The 18,099-nt window shown below is 36.5% G+C and overlaps 1 protein-coding gene and 1 long non-coding RNA gene across 14 annotated transcripts in view; one reads left to right on the forward strand and one right to left on the reverse strand.

The window, feature by feature from the left end:
• LOC146481619 (uncharacterized) overlaps positions 1-18,099 on the reverse strand; it is a 45,292-nt gene that overhangs the window by 11,981 nt on the left and 15,212 nt on the right. For 5 of the 13 annotated variants that reach the window (XM_085107658.1, XM_085107657.1, XM_085107656.1 and 2 more), the window contains 17 exons: positions 17,727-17,831; positions 17,108-17,224; positions 15,614-15,718; positions 12,343-12,453; positions 8,472-8,567; positions 7,671-7,787; positions 7,273-7,386; positions 6,673-6,789; positions 5,671-5,772; positions 5,197-5,313; positions 5,006-5,113; positions 4,795-4,911; positions 2,969-3,079; positions 2,504-2,620; positions 1,562-1,669; positions 641-757; positions 67-165 (listed from right to left, as the gene is read on the reverse strand). In XM_085107658.1, the coding sequence (XP_084963784.1) occupies positions 67-165; positions 641-757; positions 1,562-1,669; positions 2,504-2,620; positions 2,969-3,079; positions 4,795-4,911; positions 5,006-5,113; positions 5,197-5,313; positions 5,671-5,772; positions 6,673-6,789; positions 7,273-7,386; positions 7,671-7,787; positions 8,472-8,567; positions 12,343-12,453; positions 15,614-15,718; positions 17,108-17,224; positions 17,727-17,831 (1,878 nt within the window). The remainder of the gene's footprint in view (positions 1-66; positions 166-640; positions 758-1,561; positions 1,670-2,503; positions 2,621-2,968; positions 3,080-4,794; positions 4,912-5,005; positions 5,114-5,196; positions 5,314-5,670; positions 5,773-6,672; positions 6,790-7,272; positions 7,387-7,670; positions 7,788-8,471; positions 8,568-12,342; positions 12,454-15,613; positions 15,719-17,107; positions 17,225-17,726; positions 17,832-18,099) is intronic. The other 8 variants (XM_085107668.1, XM_085107667.1, XM_085107662.1 and 5 more) reach the window with 7 other exon arrangements.
• Positions 12,596-17,048, forward strand: LOC146481620 (uncharacterized). Its single transcript, XR_014864255.1, has 4 exons — positions 12,596-12,652; positions 13,790-13,892; positions 15,283-15,337; positions 16,554-17,048. It is a non-coding gene; the product is annotated as an uncharacterized LOC146481620 (long non-coding RNA).

An 18,099-nucleotide genomic window follows, 5' to 3' on the forward strand; every position in this document is an offset into this window, starting at 1 on the left:
TTGTACTACAGCTGTACTGAATATCACAATGTCACTCTCAATCATTGTAAGTTTGCTTTTCCTCACCACTGCGTCCTCCTTTCTTTGCAACCTGAAGATATTCTCCATTGTGTTCTCCTGCTGCAGTTAGGCCTTCAGGAATACTCTCAAGTGTGCAGGACATATCTATAACAAACATAGCAGTTACCTTACACCATTTGACGCACAACCTTTTCTGAATTATACTTGAGGAATATAATGAACAAACCAAATTTCTTACTCACTAACGATGAAAACATTGAAGCCTAGCATGTGCCACCTAAGCATTTTTCTATTTGAAGAAATATTTTACTTATTCTTTTCCACAAAATATTAACAGAACAGATGATTTTCAAGGACAGAACAAGAACTGAAATACCTGCTATGTAATTGTATGGTACATTGTGTATGGGAACAAAAAAGCAGAGTCAAGATGGAGAGAAAAGAAGAAAGAAAACAACTTGTAAAATTTCCCAATAAATTATCTTCTGGATTTAACAGTGCTGACTGCTCCCCTTATTCATTCCAAATTATTTATAAGCTGATCAAATAACACATAATTATCAGGAACATATATATTAGACAGGAAGGAAGTTATCTTCAGTGAAAGTACAAAAAGTACCTTTTCTCTGCTGTGTGTCCTTAACATCTATGCCATCATGAGTGTACCACTGTCCGTCTGTCCTGTCATATTTTACAGGTTCAGGAGTGGGTGTGTGAGCCTCTATTGTCAACAGATCTGAGACGATGCGAAGTACATATACTAAACATTAGGGAAGAATTACTTTCTACTACCAATAATGCAGGCTTTAGTCACTACACTATGTATATCAGCTGGGACTGGGTACCTACAAAGCAAAACACTTTTAAAATATCTCTTATGCATCAACTCTTGCATGAAGGCAAGGCTAGTAACAAATTGTAACAACATTTTATTTGCACTAAAATAAAAGCATTTTTACAATAATAATTATTAAAACATTAAAATAAATCTAATTATAGAAAAGGCAGTGGTGGGGTACCTGAATAAAGAGCTAAACTAGTTCAGAACTGTAACTGCCATAACTACAATATTCATTTGCTGTCACAGGAAGTTCCTATTAATAATTACTGAATTGGCAAAGCCGCACACTTGTAGCACTATCTATGTACGCATATTGTTACGTATGAGGTGGCCTCAACTATAAGCCTAGTGGTTTCTAGAGGTCACCTCGCCATACATTAAACTATGGATAAATTGTCAATATATTGGGAAAAAAGGCAAATAAATGTCAATGTCAATGTCTAACCAACACACCTTGGAAACCCTCACTTCCACTAATAAAATATTTTGCCATGCATGTTTGGTCCGTTGCAATGGATTTCAAGACATTATTGACAACAGCACCGAGCAACTACCACCAAGATGCAACACATTACATACCGTGTAATTATTTTACTACAAGTTATATGATGTCACACTCTCCTAAACCTAACACTGGGCTCACACCAAACAGTCCTGTTGATCATGTGTAGTTAACCCAGTTCATAACTTTGTAATTACCTTTATGGCCTCCTCCCTTCTTTGCCAAGTCAAGATAGCCTGTCTTGTTCCCTCCAGCAGCCACTTCACCAACAGTTCTTTGGTGATCATCAAGTGACACAGCTAATTCTTCAACAAAACAACAATCAAATAAATAAAAACAAGTACAATTATGTGATACCTTCACTGGTTCCTTATGTACAATATTATTACTGCCCAGGTTTATGAAAAAATCTGCTCTTCAGGAAGCTGATATCAGGGGATAATGCTTAAAGATTGTCTGAAGTAAAGCAAAGCTTTGACGGCCGCTGTGAAATTTTGAGGATGATCTTTAAGCTAAGGGAAATTATCCTCCATTACGTTAAACCAGTAAGCCAGAATGGGGGTGACCATTAATTTCTGAAATGACTATGCTTTACTGCACAAAAGACAAAACAGGCAGTGATGGCCATGTACATGTACACAGCATGTTTCTTTGTTTGTCTTGTCAAAAAGAAATTGGTTGTATGACTGTTATTGTCTGATAACCACCATCTGATTTTGTCCCATGTGACATGCTTTGTCCAATGAGAACACACAGAAATTAATTGGAGGATTATAAGTTTACTTAAACAACTTACAGCAGAATAAATTCCCTGGCTCTATGTGCAATTACATGAGGGATAATACCAAGAGCCTCTGATTTGTTAGGTACGGATTGGACAATTAATTATTCTTAATGAAACAAAGCTTGGTTCTCGTATGCCGCCGAACTACCTGCGACACAGCCGCCGGTACTGCCTGCGATACTGTTCTGACATACGAGAACATACGCCGTCGGCAACAACAACCATCGCAGGCCTCTGCCACTGGCAAGCCTGCGAAGTTGACTTAAAGATCTCTAATAAGCCATAACGTACAGGTGTAAATTGGTAAAATTATAACTAAGTATATAAATTTGTTTGTGCTGGCCCAAACAGCTACCTTTCCTTGACTGTGTCTCCTTGACATCCACTCCATCATGAGTGTACCACTGTCCATCTGTCTTGTCATATTTTTTTGGTTCAGGGGTGGGTGTGTGGGGGTCTATAGTTAACAAATCTAAATGGAGAAACAAAACAGGATTTGATTAATTATAAAATTATAAAACATGTTCAGTGTATTCTATGTCGAAGGACTTTCTTCAAACACTTCAAAACTAATTAAAGTCACCTGCCCTTAAGTTTCCTTTGTTGGTTTGCCATTTTATACATCTACTCTCATTACTAGGCTCAAATTTGATTCAACAAATTTGATTCTACAAAGCAATCAAAAGTATAGCAAACTCCACAACCAATTCAAGAAATACTCAAGTAACGCAGTGAATGATACAAGGCTGTTTAAACCAAGAGATGCTTTGATAACAGTTACAAGTAGACCATTTTATTCATGAGATTTTTCAAGACTTACCACTATGTCCTCCACCTTTCTTCGCAATCTTAAGATAATCTGTGTCTGTTTCAACTTCCAATGAACTGTCTAGGTTTGATGAACGTGGACTACTGGCAACTGTTACCATTTCTAAAGATGAATCATTTAACATGAGCTGACGTAGAGACTCATAATTTGGTAGATTAACATTTAAAAGTGAATATCACATCAACAAATAAATTGGTAACAATACTAACCTCTCAAAAGAGACTGATTTTGTTTGACTAATTTGACAAGGTTTGAAGATAACTAGTGATTTTAATATGGGATCTGCATGGCTATGGATCTTCAACTGACATGCTAATCTACTATAATCAGTACACTAGTCCAATAGCCAATTACTATTGTTTTTATTCAAGTACAAAGGTATCATATTTCCTTGATTAAGGACCCATCGTCAGCCTAACACTTTCCCTCTAAACCACCAAGGCCTCACAAATCAATGAAGTAAGAAGTAATGCACAGAGTGAGAGAATCACATTGAATTTATATGCAATCAAATGCAATTTAAGGGAGTTAACAACAAAGAGTGCCAGTTATGTCTGCAGTCAGCAGTCAGCCCTGAAGTGCATGTGCAGTAGTTCTTGGCTTCACACACATGGTGTGTGTTTTGGGCAGCATGAGGATCGGGTTTCATGCAGTGTTGAAAGGTCAAGAATTTTGGATGATGGTTTTTTGCCCCCCTCCACCCAATTCAATTTTTTCCCACTGTCTGATCAGTGTGATGGGTGCCTGTTCCTTTGTGTGGAGGCTCATGTCTAAGTTGTGGGGTTGTGCAAGCCATGGGGGTGTTATTCAATCTAGGGGCTGGCTGCCAAAAGTGGAAGCCCCTGGATAATCCAGGCACCCAACCTGCACAAAGTGATGCAGTTGTTAATCAACTTTAAACAAACTGTGAGAAAATCAAACCACTATATTTGATTATAAAGAGGCAAAAATAAAAGATTAGAAACAAACACACAAGGTACAATGTACTTGTTCAATAAAGCATAGTATTGCCTTTCCAGACATGTATACATGTGGTTAGAGTTTTGATACTCAATAAGAGTGTTTTTAGCTATCTGGTATGTATCACCCTCACTTCATCAATTACAATCATTACAAGTGGATAATGACTATGACTGACTTCCTTCACAGGGCTCGAGACTAACGGTAGCCAACAAGCCACAGACTGGCAACATTTCAGATTTAGCTAGGAGGTTAAGTGCTTTCACTAGTCATTTTGGCTAGTAAAAACTGTTAAGTATTGGAGTGCTGAGCAGAAAACAAAGATGGAAATTATTTTTCAATCACAAAAGCAAATTGAGAGAACAAGACCTTATACTTAGTTCAACTTTTTCTGCTGCATAGCTTTTTGAGCGACGGCTTCTTTTTGAGGTCAACTTAAAATAATCGCAAATACCGCAATTTGTAAACAGTGAGAAAACCTTTACAGGTGTGGGAGATTTTCCTTAATAATTATTACACATCTAAACTTAAAAATGTCTGACTTTCCTCCCTCCCCTTTTGTAAAAAGAATTGGTGGAACTGCGGCTAGTGAAAATTTTTTTTTGGCTAGAGAAATCAGACCTGTTACTAGCCAATGGGCTATTGAGCTAAAACGTTAGTCCCAAGCTCTGCTTCAGGTAAATAAACTAGCTCTATTCTATCACTTTGTAAACAAATTCAAAGGGAAGGACAATCTCAAAGGCCAAAGTATGAACCCAATTGGAATTTCCAGGGAAGTGGAGTGGGGGAACCCAACCAAAAGGAGGGTAAGGAATGGAGATTTTTCTGGAACAACAAATTAATTAACACAACCATACCTTTCCTTGACTGTGTGTCCTTAACATCCACTCCATCATGAGTGTACCACTGTCCATCCTTCTTGTCATATTTTACTGGTTCAGGGGTGGGAGCATGAGGCTCTATTGTCAACAGATCTAAGTAATGAAAAAGTAATCAAAGTATTAAAATGTCAACACTATAGGATGAACTACTGGTGATCTTTATTGAGAGGAACAGTTTGGATCTAACCTTTGTGGCCACCTCCCTTCTTTGCCAACTTCAAGTATTCACCACTATTTTCACCAGCTGCAGTTATATCATCATCATGTTGACAACTATTTACACTTGCCAATAAGCCTGCAAAAGAAATCCCACTTTTGAGTGATATTTCTTCTCCATTTCAACTGCTAAAGTGAAGTGTTGCTATTGTGGCTACTCACTCTTCCTTGACTGAGTGTCCTTAACATCCACTCCATCATGAGTGTACCACTGTCCATCTGTCTTGTCATATTTTTTTGGTTCAGGGGTGGGTGTGTGGGGCTCTACTGTTAATAAATCTGCATAAGAACAATCCCATTGGTCAAAATGATGTGTTATCAACCAAAAATAAGGCCATGCTATTCTCTCATATATGTATTTCTCTGAATATTGTAGCATATAGTACAGCTCTCAGGTCTATAACTTTTAAGAAGTCAGTGTGACGTTCTACTGGGAAACAAGTCATGACTGATCTCATGCCCTGCCACATGCACTGGACAAAAATTACACAACTGAACATGCTGCTCTACAACAACTCTCCCCCCCCCCCCCCCCACTCCACCCCAAGTCCCTGTGGTGTGTTCCTTCAGTGTGAGATTTGCCATGGTACTCATAAAGAACAGAAAATAGAATAGCAAGGCCGTTGTTAGCCTAACCTTTATGTCCGCCACCTTTCTTTGCAATTGCCAGGTACTCTGTGTCTGTGTTTATATCTGCTGCACTTGATGGGCGAGGACTGCTAGCAACAGTGACCATTTCTAGAGAACAAAATTAAACCTCATAAAAAAATATTATCATCATTTACAAGCTCAGGTCACATGATAACCTGTTTTTAAGTCACTAATTCAAATACATGTATACATCGTTAACTTATAAATTGTGGTTCCAGATGATACCAGAAGTTGTGGCCAGAGTAACAGCGTGCAATCCCCTAGTGTCATTGTAGCATTGTCACGAAGAAGAAGCATAATAAACAACAAATTCAGTGTGATTTCAATTATTTCATCAAGACATGACAAGATGGATCATTGATTGTTTCAATTTTTGCCAATCAATGACAATCATTAAGAAATGTTTCCTATGAGTTTGTTTTTGATTATCTATATCAATTGATAGCAATCAGCGATCAAATTTGCTTGATATTGATTGTATTAATTGATTTCTGAAATCGAATTCTATCAATCGACTATAATTATGCCTGGAAATAATAGATGTGGCAGTCCCTGAAGATTCAAGAGTAACAGTGAAACAGGACAAAAACATGGAGAATATCAAGACCTCGCCTGGGAGGTCAGAATGTGGGCCTGATGACACATGACACCCATAGTAACTGTAGTAGGTGGATTATGAACCATTCCAAAAAGGCTCAAAGAAAACCTGAATATCATGAGAGTGGACTAATTCAGAAGTTAGAGCTGTTGGGATCAGCTAGGATTATTAGAAAAGTTCTTGAATTGTAGAAACAATTATTATCCCTAAGTTCTAGAGTGCCTTATTTTGCTTGGCATCCAAGTAAACACCAGCTTTAAAACCTGTTGCTGTGAAAATCCCAACCAATACAAAAAATAATAATTTAATAAGTGATGGTGATTTACCACACACTTTATGATATATTTCTCTCCACCTCAACAGCGTTTTACATTTACAGTATTTTATACCTTTCCTTGACTGTGTGTCCTTAACATCAACTCCATCATGAGCGTACCACTGTCCATCCTTCTTGTCATATTTTACTGGTTCTGGGGTGGGTGTGTGGGGCTCTACTGTTAACAGGTCTAAAAAAAGAAACAAATTTAATTTAAATAGCATTTTCCTTCTCCAAGGACACATAAGTATTTGGGCTTCCACAGGAAGCACATGTAAGATTGGAAATGTGTTTGCTAAGGAATTTTCATACACAGATGGCATCATAAATGGCACACATACCAATTTGATTACCAATTTGGTTTCCATATTTGACAACAACTATGCACAGGTCAATATGAGACCAGATGTGACATAAAATAAATCAGAAAAAAGCAAACACTTGAAGTAAAACTTCAAAACGGATTCCAGGAATGTCACAGCTAGCCTGAAAAATGTGCCAAATTTATGCACCAATGAAAGGGCTGGGGCAAAGCACCACTATCAATACAAGATTTAGGCTCAGCCTATACATTTCCTAATTATTATGACAGTTTAAGTGAAGCCTTGTCACAACATCTTGTTAAATAGAGGAGGACACACACTGTACATGTAATTGTTGGTCATTCAATTACCTTTATGTCCTCCACCTTTCTTAGCGGTCTTAAGATAATCTGTGTCTGTCTCAATGTCAATGGCAGCACTGGCAGTGCTTGATGGGCATGGGCTGTTAGGCAGCGTGACCATTTCTGAAAAGAAGTAAAAAACTCAATGTTCTTGTTCTCTTAGAGCAATGTGGGAACCAAGTACAAACACAGCGCACATGATGCTGATTCACATCCAAATCAACATTAAGTATTTAGGTGACAAAAACATCAACCCTGCTCCCCTCGCAGTCTGTACATCTGACATTAATACACTCACACTGTGGTGCCAAACACAAGCCTTATAATCCAAAGCAATAAATTAAAGCAATTAAAGCAATTAAAACTTGTTTAATATTGTGTGTGGACATCAAAACAACAACTTATACCTTTCCTTCCTTGGGTGTCTTTTACATCCACTCCATCATGAGTGTACCACTGTCCATCCTTCTTGTCATATTTTACTGGCTCAGTGGAAGATAAATGTGGCTCTGTCATTAGCAGATCTACAAGGAAAGTGTAAAGATAAACATTAATATTTTAACACACTAATTCCTAATTGCCAGCCAAAAACTGGCCTTGAGGGATACATACATGGTCCTTGTACCACTTCTACAATCATCATTTGCTGGCATAAGATGGCTTTCGTTAAACCAACCATTAACCAGCCAATGAGCATGATAGAATGAATTGGGTCATGGGTATATAATTATGATAACCTTAACATTAAAATAGAAGAAATATGCATCCCTCCTAGCTACCATGGACCCTTTGCTTTGCATTGAAAATGCTCACATTCCCTGACATTAAGATCCACTGAAAGCCATACAAAAGCACAAAAGAAACAGGGAGAAAACAGAAAAGAGAGTGTAAACAAAAGAGCCTGCCCCTCAGTCTGTGTTTCTCCCTTTAAAAACTATCTTAAAATTTTGACTTCTGTGTATACACAATGACAAAACAACAACATTCTTGACACCGTCCCTCCAATTTTCCAATAGGCAATGGCCACAATAAAGCATCATTCTGTGGCTCTAAATTACTGCTTTTTGTTAAATACTCAGGAGTCAACAGTAGACAGCTGTCAACAGCTTATTGTTAGTTATCAGGACTAACATTCACCCTTTTGATAGATAAAGGTAGTAGATCAGTAAAGCAAGATTATGACAAAACATGTCAAAATTTAGCCATACCTTTATGGCCTCCACCCCTTCTAGCCGTTCTCAGGTATTCAGTTTCAGCTGCTGAATCACTGTAAGTCCGACGACGTTTCTTGATGTTGCCAGCATCTTCAAAAAATAAATAAATAAATAAATAAATAATAGTTTATTTTTACAAAAATTAACTAAATGACAAAGTGTGTTTCTGATAACACTAAAACAATGTCTTGTTGAAAGTGACAGTTTCATAAAAGTAAAAATACTTAAAGTTCCAATAGTCAAATTTAGGATTCCAACAGCATGCACCAGAACTCTCAATACAATAAATAAATAAATAAATAAGTAAATAAATAAGTAAATAATAAAAATAATAATAACAATTTATAATTATACTCTCTTTATTAACATACGGTGTATTCCAAGTTATTACAAGCTATTGACCAAGGTCAAGATTCTCCCATACACACTGACCTAGCTTGGCTAATAAGATGATTAATATTATGTGGCCAAACAGGAAATCAAAAGGAAATAAAAATAATTAATTTTAGTTGTTCCCTGGCACGGGCTAAAGTATTTAGCTGGTTTACTTCTATCACTAGTTTCCAGTCCAAACAGGACAAAAATAACTGTTCAAAGTACAGCTTTGTACAAACTTTGTCAATGAATGAAGACAAAATAACCATTCTTTTCCTGCAGGCTCAATGAAAAATTTCTAAATAGTGTAGTGTAAGCACTGACTTGGTTTTCTTCGAACTGAGCGGATGTATCTGGCCCACGATTCAGGACAGTAAACATTTCTTGCTGTTGCTTGAGAGATGCTGAATGGTAGCTGTAGATCAGAGGCTTTTCAAGTTTTTATGATCGCTTAGCTGTGCAAAAAAATTTGGAACATCTGCTTGAAGGAGTCGTCCAACACTGATCTTCCTAATGAAGTGATTAGAAACCTCCTTCTTGTTTGCGTCATTGTGTTTGGCTGCAGCAAAGGCGTATTCAAGGAACTTGCCAATTTCATTCTTTCCAAGGGGTTCTATCCAGACACCATACTTTGTCACTTGTTTTTCGTCGGTGATTTATGGCGAGATAAAAAGGAGCATCTGGATCTAACATGGCTTTGGAACGATGGCTTTGAAACGCTTTGTAAAATTCAACTGAGCATCTTGACTTGCTTTTGCTTGCATACGCTTTCAGTTCAAAGGCTCTTTGGTGGCCACCATCTTGTCCGGTACGTGTTTTGCTGCCTCTTTCTGACTTCCACACAAGGTATTCAGAATCAGTTTCTAGATCACTGGCCAAGCCCACATCACCCCCAACACAGCTCACGGCTCTCATCTTGAGCCCTCCAGCCAAAATGGAGAGAAAGAAACCACCACAAAGCACTTTGTAATGATTGTAATGAGCTGGCCACTTTCAAACAGTGCATCTTCTTCAGCTTCAGTTAGCTCTCTTGTGGCATTTGGACAGTTTCCTTTTCCTTGGCGAACCAAGTTCTTTTGTTTGGCAGCAAGAACCTCTGTGGACTTGGAGAACTCGTTATCCTTGCGAATGTTGATCAGACTTCCTTTTTCATGCAAGTGGCATTGAAAACTTTGCTGGAAGCTGCTTCATGTACACGGTCCGTACTCGGTGCCATCTTGTTTACCAACGAAGATAAAAAATTTGGACAAAAGAAGGTCGAGCTCATTGGCAGGTATGTTTTCAATTGCTCTAGACTCTTCCAGTGACTCACAAAATTTCTTCCATGCGTTTAAGTCACTCTTAGTCTTGTACTGAGTGTTTTTGGATTTCTGCGCTTGCAAAAACTTCTCAATTTTGACTTCATCTTTGCTAGTAGCTTCCTCGGCCAGACTCAAATTTGCCAACATTTGCTCATTCTCTTTACCTGCTTCCACGTTCAGGGCTACTGGTTCTTCCATTTAGTATTATTGACAGGAACAAGCCATTTTTTTTTTCATTTTTCATTTGTAACTTTTAAGGACAAATGTTACAATAAGATCGGTCTAGATGGGAAAATCTAGACCGCGGTCAATATCAAGTTTAGCCAATCAAGTTCTTGAATTTGATAGTTTCCAGTCCTTTTGAGACATGGCCATATTATAATAATTTATAAAGACCAAATCCAAAAGTCCCAAACATGATTATAAGCTCAAAAAGTTTTTTGCTAAGATCACATTAAACTCTTAAACATATTTTTGTGATAGCCAACACAGGTCCAAAACATGATTGAGCCAAGAACATTTTCAGAGTACATGTATAAAATTCAAATTTCTGAACAGACTTTTTGTAATATTTCCAGTTTATCTCTACACATTATCCTAAGGATAGCCAGTACAGGTCTGTCAGCATCTGAAAGTCTGGAAATTCTCTATTGTTGGAAATCAAATCCTGAGCATTATTCTGTTCATCACCCTATCCAAGGAGATTTGGGTTTATTCATAATTTCCAACTACACACTCTACACAGCCTACTTTTTCTTCAAAAATTAAGGGCTCCAAGACATGCTCCCATTTCACTGACTGTTTTCCCCTGAACAAAGATATTTATAATGTGTTGGACATTTGTGCAGAATTCAATCAGTGGCTTAAACATCAACTTGAAAAACCAAAGCATAGTTTGGTTCAAGCACTGAAGGAAATGACTCTTCAAAATGGGCATTACGTTTCAAGACAAATATTGTCCTTCAGACCAATAAACTCCTATTTCTTAGTTCCTACAATAAGACCGTAGTAAGTTTTACCTTGGGTTTGCATGATGTCTAATTGCAACTCAACAAAGGGTTTTTAAAGCTATCCTGTAAGGGTGTTCTCCTGAATAATCAGCTTTATACATTAGGACATTCATTTAAATTATTTGTTTTCTGTTCACACACTGTCAACTGATGAATTGAAACATGTAATATGATTGGCTGCCCAACATGTTCAGATACGAAAATAAGTCAGCCAATATTTAAAATAAATTCAGACTTCAAACTCAGTTAATATTTAAATTACTGTCACTTGTATCCAAGCATGAACATGTCAAGTTAAAACATGCATAACATTATTCTGGCATCAAACATAGCAAGATAATGGGCAAAACCTTTTGTAACATTTTGCCATCACAGCTAACTTTTTTCTTCAAATAGATAATTAAACTTTATTACACACCGAATCTAGAAAGTTGACACTTGCTGTGCTTTAAAATAATAAAATATTAACAATTCTATTGTTAATAAATTAATTAATATTTTAGAAAATACAGTGAAGTTAAAACTAGAATAACCCAATAAATAAATTTAAATAGCACCAAACCTAATTGAAAAAATGTGTCTATATAAACAATGAAGTCAAAATAACAGCTGTTTAATAAGCAACTGGTGGCAAAACTGTTGAATGAACTAGCATTCTTTTATGTCTGGGGATTAAGGCTGTTAAAAAACTTTGCTACAACATGTGAAAAAACCAACATGTATAGCCTGGCTTACTTAGGTAATAATATATGTAGGCCATATGAATATTACTACATGTACTAGATAGTTTTACCATTAATTATTGACTTTTTCCTTTGCTCTTTTATTTTATATGCCTGACCCCACAAGCTTCAAATATTCTTGTGTCAAAATAAAGGTTTCCTTCTGACCTACCTACACGTATCTATTAGAACCTGCCACGGTATTATGGTTATGCACTTGTAAATTATGACAAAACTTCTTTTTTTTTTTCAAGTACAGCAAGCATGGGCCATTGAGCAATGAAACACTGTCAGGCACTTGGGAAAGATCCATCAGATTCCAATAAAATTAATGTATGTTTGTTCCAGAAATTTGAATGGAATTGAAAACACATATCAGCTGAGACACTGTAAACCAAACTCATTTACTAATTGAGTTATTGGTACAAATGAATATCAAATTCCATGCAGGCCTCACCCTGGGGTCCATCTTTAATCACCATATCATCCTGATTGTACCATTCTCCTCCCTTTTTCTGATATTTCTGTGGTTCAGGGGATGGGGTGTGGTCCGTAACAATCAAAAGATCTGAAAGAATCAAAGCTGCCTGATCAGTAAAATAAAATTCAGCTACAGCTCAGTACAGACCTATGAGAAACTTGGTCAAATTAACTTAAGGTCATTTAAGGATTCACGTTAAATAATTTAACACATCATAATTTATTACAGTCAAGTCTGAGAGATAAGGACTTCTTTCAAGGCAAAGCAAAGGCCAGTGATAGTTGCAGTAGGTGATTTTTTGCAAAGCTAATATTAAATTTACTGATGTTCTACATTAAGTTCTTATGTTGATGGTTCAAGCAAAATATAGGAAAATAATACTAGAAGTAAAAGTATTCTTTTACATTATATCTTCAGAAGTGACTTGTGACCATTTTTCCATTGTAAATTATTTAACGTTAATATTTTCCTTCATAGCAAAGCTTTTGATATTGCACTGTAAAATAAGTGACAGATTAGCAGAACTTTTGCAGTACTATGGATTTTTTGTGACAGAATGTTGAACTCACTTCAAAAAAAGGTGGGGAAGATTATAGAATTTGGGCATTCTTTGACCTACTGTACACTGTACATATATAAGCCGTTTACTAACATTTAAACAGTCTGATGTTGTTAAAGTTGTTTCCCTATGAAAACCAAAATGGAGACACAGAGTTTGTGGAGACATTTTGGCCAAAAGTGAATAACTCTCAGATGGTCACCAAGAAATGATTATTGGAGGCTATGCTTCAAATGTTTTGAAGGGTGTGCTTCAACAAGTTTTAGATATTTAGAGGTAAGAGAATCCAACTTTTTTGGCCAGCTCTTTAAAAAGAATGTCAAACTAGTGATCAATCAGTTTGTGTACATGTATTTTTGCAACTTGAACTGAGTAACAGATACTCATTACTTGGGCGGGGCCCAAGGTATAAAATGGGATTTCCTTGTAAGTCTCACAAATGGCCAATAGGGGTCTACTGTGCGTGCGCTGAGTGTGGGCTCGATGGGGCTAGACTGTCAATGGATCGCGAACGTGACAAAGTTTAAGTTGTCGTTCTGTTAAATGGTATGGGTGCGTAGTAATATTCATAATCTTTGCAGGTAATATTTTTTATAGTGCAAGAAAGTGTTTCTGAGTGGAGGTGTTTATTTTTTGGAAAGTAAAGGATGATTTTAGTCGTTGCGAAATATTGTGCATCAGGAGCTTCTTTCTGGGTGTTGTGTGATTCAATCAAGTTATCAATGGACAAAATTAAAAATATACAGTGTTGTCTAGCTGGGCGACATGCTAAATGCGGCTATGTGTCAATAAAACAGTAGTAAGCAATGAGTTGCGACTTGAAATTGTAAGGAGAATAATTTAATCTCTTTGTTTTGGTGGCAGAGATGACCACATGATTATGTCTATACTTCATTTGTCACTCGCTGTTTTGAGTTTCTCAGAGATGAGGCAAAGGCAAAGACTTCTTTCAGTATTAGCATCAAAGGTGATAAGTATTTCACACTATTCTCATGTATGTACTCACTTTTTTTAAGAAAACAAAACCGCGAATCTCAGTTTTGCTTTCTACAGTCATCCTTCGCATGACATTTTCGGTTAAACTATGTATCTCGCAAATACAAAGTGATGCCTTTTATAGACTCTCAGCGGGTCTTTTATCGTTCACCTGTCATCGAAGACTGAACTAATGTGCATGCTCAAATATGCCTAATACAACGATGCCCAAGTCTATGCTCCCACAGCATCTTGTTTATTAACAACTAAAGTAAATCCGTAAAATGCAAAACTCATTTTTGAACCTGTGATTCCAATGGGATTTGCCAAATGAAGTGAGGAATTTATCATCTCAATGATTGTCATTTTTTTCTGTTTTACACAATTATGTTTTCGCTTTAGCTAGTTTTCTTGTAACACTTGAAGAATTTCTATGCAAAATTTTCTCACTATAGCCAATCCTATTACAATTGAACCCCGCTCTACGGACAACCGCTTAATACAGACATCTGGATATTATGGACAGTTTCGTTTGTCCCAATGAAAACCTAATATATTTTTTCTAAAATTAACCCGCTTAAAACGGACACTGGTTAATACAGATAGCAGAAACTTTTCTGTGTTGTGAGCAACAAACTCTCACACATCATCAACCCCACTTTATGGACACTGGTTGTGTGCACACTGCCTATTTTCATGGTACCCTGTTGAAATTAAGACTGATTTCTATGAAATATTACAATTTTATTACTAAAACACAGCACAATAGCGTGACATGTTTGATCAGTCTGCCTTTCTTCCTGTGTTTGACTTTTGTACTGTATGTAGTCCTGTAATAAAATTTTTTGCCTACTAAGCCTACACAAAAGTTTCACTTCCTTAGTCTTTTGCTGCAGTCATTGCTTGTAGCCTTCTTCCCCTTTGACATCCTTTGCTTGCTGCTATCAGCATCAGAGGTTGATGCCGATAGGATTTTGATTCCATTGTCATGTTTCAAGAACAATAAAGCAATTTTACTCCAAGGCTATGATAAATGAGCATAAGGTTTCTTTAATTTGAACTTGTCACAGTTACAGTTATGAAATTAACGACGTTTCGCTGCCGTAAAAATGCCAACTTTAGTTTTTGTATCGATAAAACATGTATCTGTGACATTTTATCTGAGAGCCTGCTAAATATGGACACCCAGATAATACGGACACTTTGGCATGTCCCCTTAGTGTCCGTATTAACTGGATTCTACTGTACCTTTAAAATGAAATTGTACACAATATTAGGAATCAGTGTATTTCACTACTATTTCCCTTTAACTTTATTGTGAATGGGAGTACTTAATAACTCAATCTTCAAGTCAATTCTAAATAAGGTTTTTGTCCCTTTAGAATGGCTGACTGCTTTCCTGATGGTACAAAACCAAACAGGACTGTATATTAGCAGGTAATCTTATTATTGTCTGGCCAGTGTTCCAGGGGTACACTGCATACAGGCAGGGAGTCCATGAAAAATTGGAAGGTTGGGGTTTAACAGATGAGAGTCTTCATGTAAGTGCCACTTAGCAATCGTTTCTAATAGGTTACAAGCTTTAACAATCAGACCAAAGATTCAACTCTTATTTACTGCCTGAAATAGCCCAGATGATAGGATGATCAAGCAACATTAAACAGTCCTTAATTCCAACACACAAAATGATTTATTGCAAAGAAAAGCTGTTACCTTTGTGTCCTCCACCTTTCTTTGCCAAGTCAAGGTAATCTGTGGGCCTCCCTCCTGCGGCAGTATCATCATTGTGTAAAGATCCATTCAGATCCAAAGACAAAGCTGCAGACAAAACACACCCCATGCTACTCATTGTCATGAAATGAAACCTGTTATAATTAAGCCTTGGGTACTAATCACAAATCAGATAGTCGTCAGAGGGTTTCTGCTGGCTGTAAAATCTGTTTACAGAAAAAATATTTAACTTAAGTACACCAAAGCAATAATAATTAAAATGATGACATAACAATGGTAATGATAATAATAATCATGATAAGAATAAAATTTAAAATTGTGCTCCATGTTTCAGATGTCCCTGTAGCTGTGATTCATAATTTTGGTTGTTATATATTTATATTTTCTTTTGTATTTTTATACATCAACATGCATGATAAGAATTAAAAAAAAAAACAGTCTATTATGTAGCTGCCTTTAACTTTAGTCAATAATTTTATTTTAGTCAATTCCACACATCTACTTCAGTTACTAATGACAACCCTAAAATCCATTCACTATCATGGAGCCCTATTAAAGCAGCCTGTGACTTTGCGATGGACCATATTCATCCTGTATCCCCTAGAAAGCAATTTTTACCTTCTAGTCACAATCTTCGGAAAAATAATTACCAATAAGAATATTCTGCTCTGTATAATTATATAAAACATTAACAGCACTTGGGAGCTTGGCCAGTTTTATGGGTACTAGGCACAAGGAAGATTTTTTTCATACTGAATCACCTCACTCTGCAGATGAAGGGGTGCAAGGCATCTCCTAGTCACTCAGATTCTCAGTACAAAAATGCAATAGATTGCCGTCAAAGCGGGGAATTAGACAGCTTAAGGTAAAGAATTCATTCAATCTTTTAAGAGCACTGACCATGTTTTTCTTTTTTCAACAGGAAGAAAGTTACCGATCTGAAATGCAGGACTCAAGACTTCACTTACTCATTATCTCCTATCATACATGTAACTACCATCATGATCAAGGTACCCTGAGTCAGAGGTACCATGTACCATTCATACTAGTTAAACATGCTTTGAGATGACTACTGGATAGAGCAACATGTTAAATAAAGGAGTAATAATAATAACAATGACTACTCGTGTTTTTTTGATGCTGGTTAGGCCTCTAACAATAAATCCTTGCTACTTGCAGGGGGTATTATGCTCTGAGTAAAACAATAAATACACAAACAAAGAAAAAAAAGTAATTACAAAAAATTAATAGAAAAGCCATGAATTAAACATCTTAACTCTACACCCTAAAACATTAGGTTGTAGCAATTGATGGAAGAATATATATATATTTTTTGGATAATTTCAACTATCTGGTAGGCTCAACATAAGTTTGACTATAGCAGTTTGGTCTAATTTTACACCCAGGATAATTTATAAATGATTATATTTAGATTAATTACTGAGGACAAAATATATTTTTTAAAGACTAAAGTACCTGTCCTCTGCTGTGTTTTGCTGACATCCACTCCATCATGAGTGTACCACTGTCCATCTGTCTTGTCAATCTTAACTGGTTCAGGGGTGGGTGTGTGGGGTGTTACAGTTAGCAGATCTGAAAACAAAAATAGCAGCAGATTCTTCAGCTATACAAGCCTGAGCTGGAGGCCTTGAAATGAAAACAAGTGTAATTGAATCAAGTAAAAACCACTGACTAAACTATACTTAAATGTCAGACAAGAATGCCATAAAGGCTTAGAGGTGGACGCATTTTTGATCCGCTCTATCCTTTTCATATTTTTTTGACATTTCATTTGGGGTCAGGCCTCCCTCTTCTTTTATCAGAAAGAGCTCTGTTTGGCACAGGAATATCAGTGTTTGATCAGAAGCAGCCTAAACTCAGTATCCTATAACAGGAACCTGGTGTTGATTTATAAACTTTGTATGTGAAATTCACTTAGGAGGCCATAACATAATTATGCCACTTAATTAGTGAGATAAGTTGATCCCACTGGTTCATTATATTCACCTGAAGTATGTTCATGTACACTTGTTAGTCCACACCCCAAACCTTTGAATTTACCAGTCAAGACATCCCATTAGTACTTTGTGCTTACCTTTATGTCCACCACCTTTCTTTGCAATCTTAAGGTAATCAGTGTTGGTCTCAATATCCACTGAAGTGTCCAAGTTTGATGGTGGTGAAGACACTGTCATCATTTCTGACAGAAAACATTAATAACACAGGTTTCATAAACATTTTAACTTATGCATACATGTACATTCCATAGTTTTTCCAAACCATTATTTTCTTTTTCCAAACTCAAGATTAACTTATGACATCATGATTCTGCAATTGAACATTTTGGCTAAATCAAATTTGACTAGCTGACAAAGATTTCACTTAGCAATGTAGCACTTGTTGCAGCTTTGAAAAAGTTCCAGATAAACTTTATTTTCTACACTTTCTTCAGGTCTGGAAATAACTTT

Source organism: Pavona decussata, unplaced genomic scaffold, assembly GCF_977016875.1.
Source record: "Pavona decussata unplaced genomic scaffold, jaPavDecu1.1 SCAFFOLD_48, whole genome shotgun sequence".
NCBI classification, from domain to species: domain Eukaryota; kingdom Metazoa; phylum Cnidaria; class Anthozoa; order Scleractinia; family Agariciidae; genus Pavona; species Pavona decussata.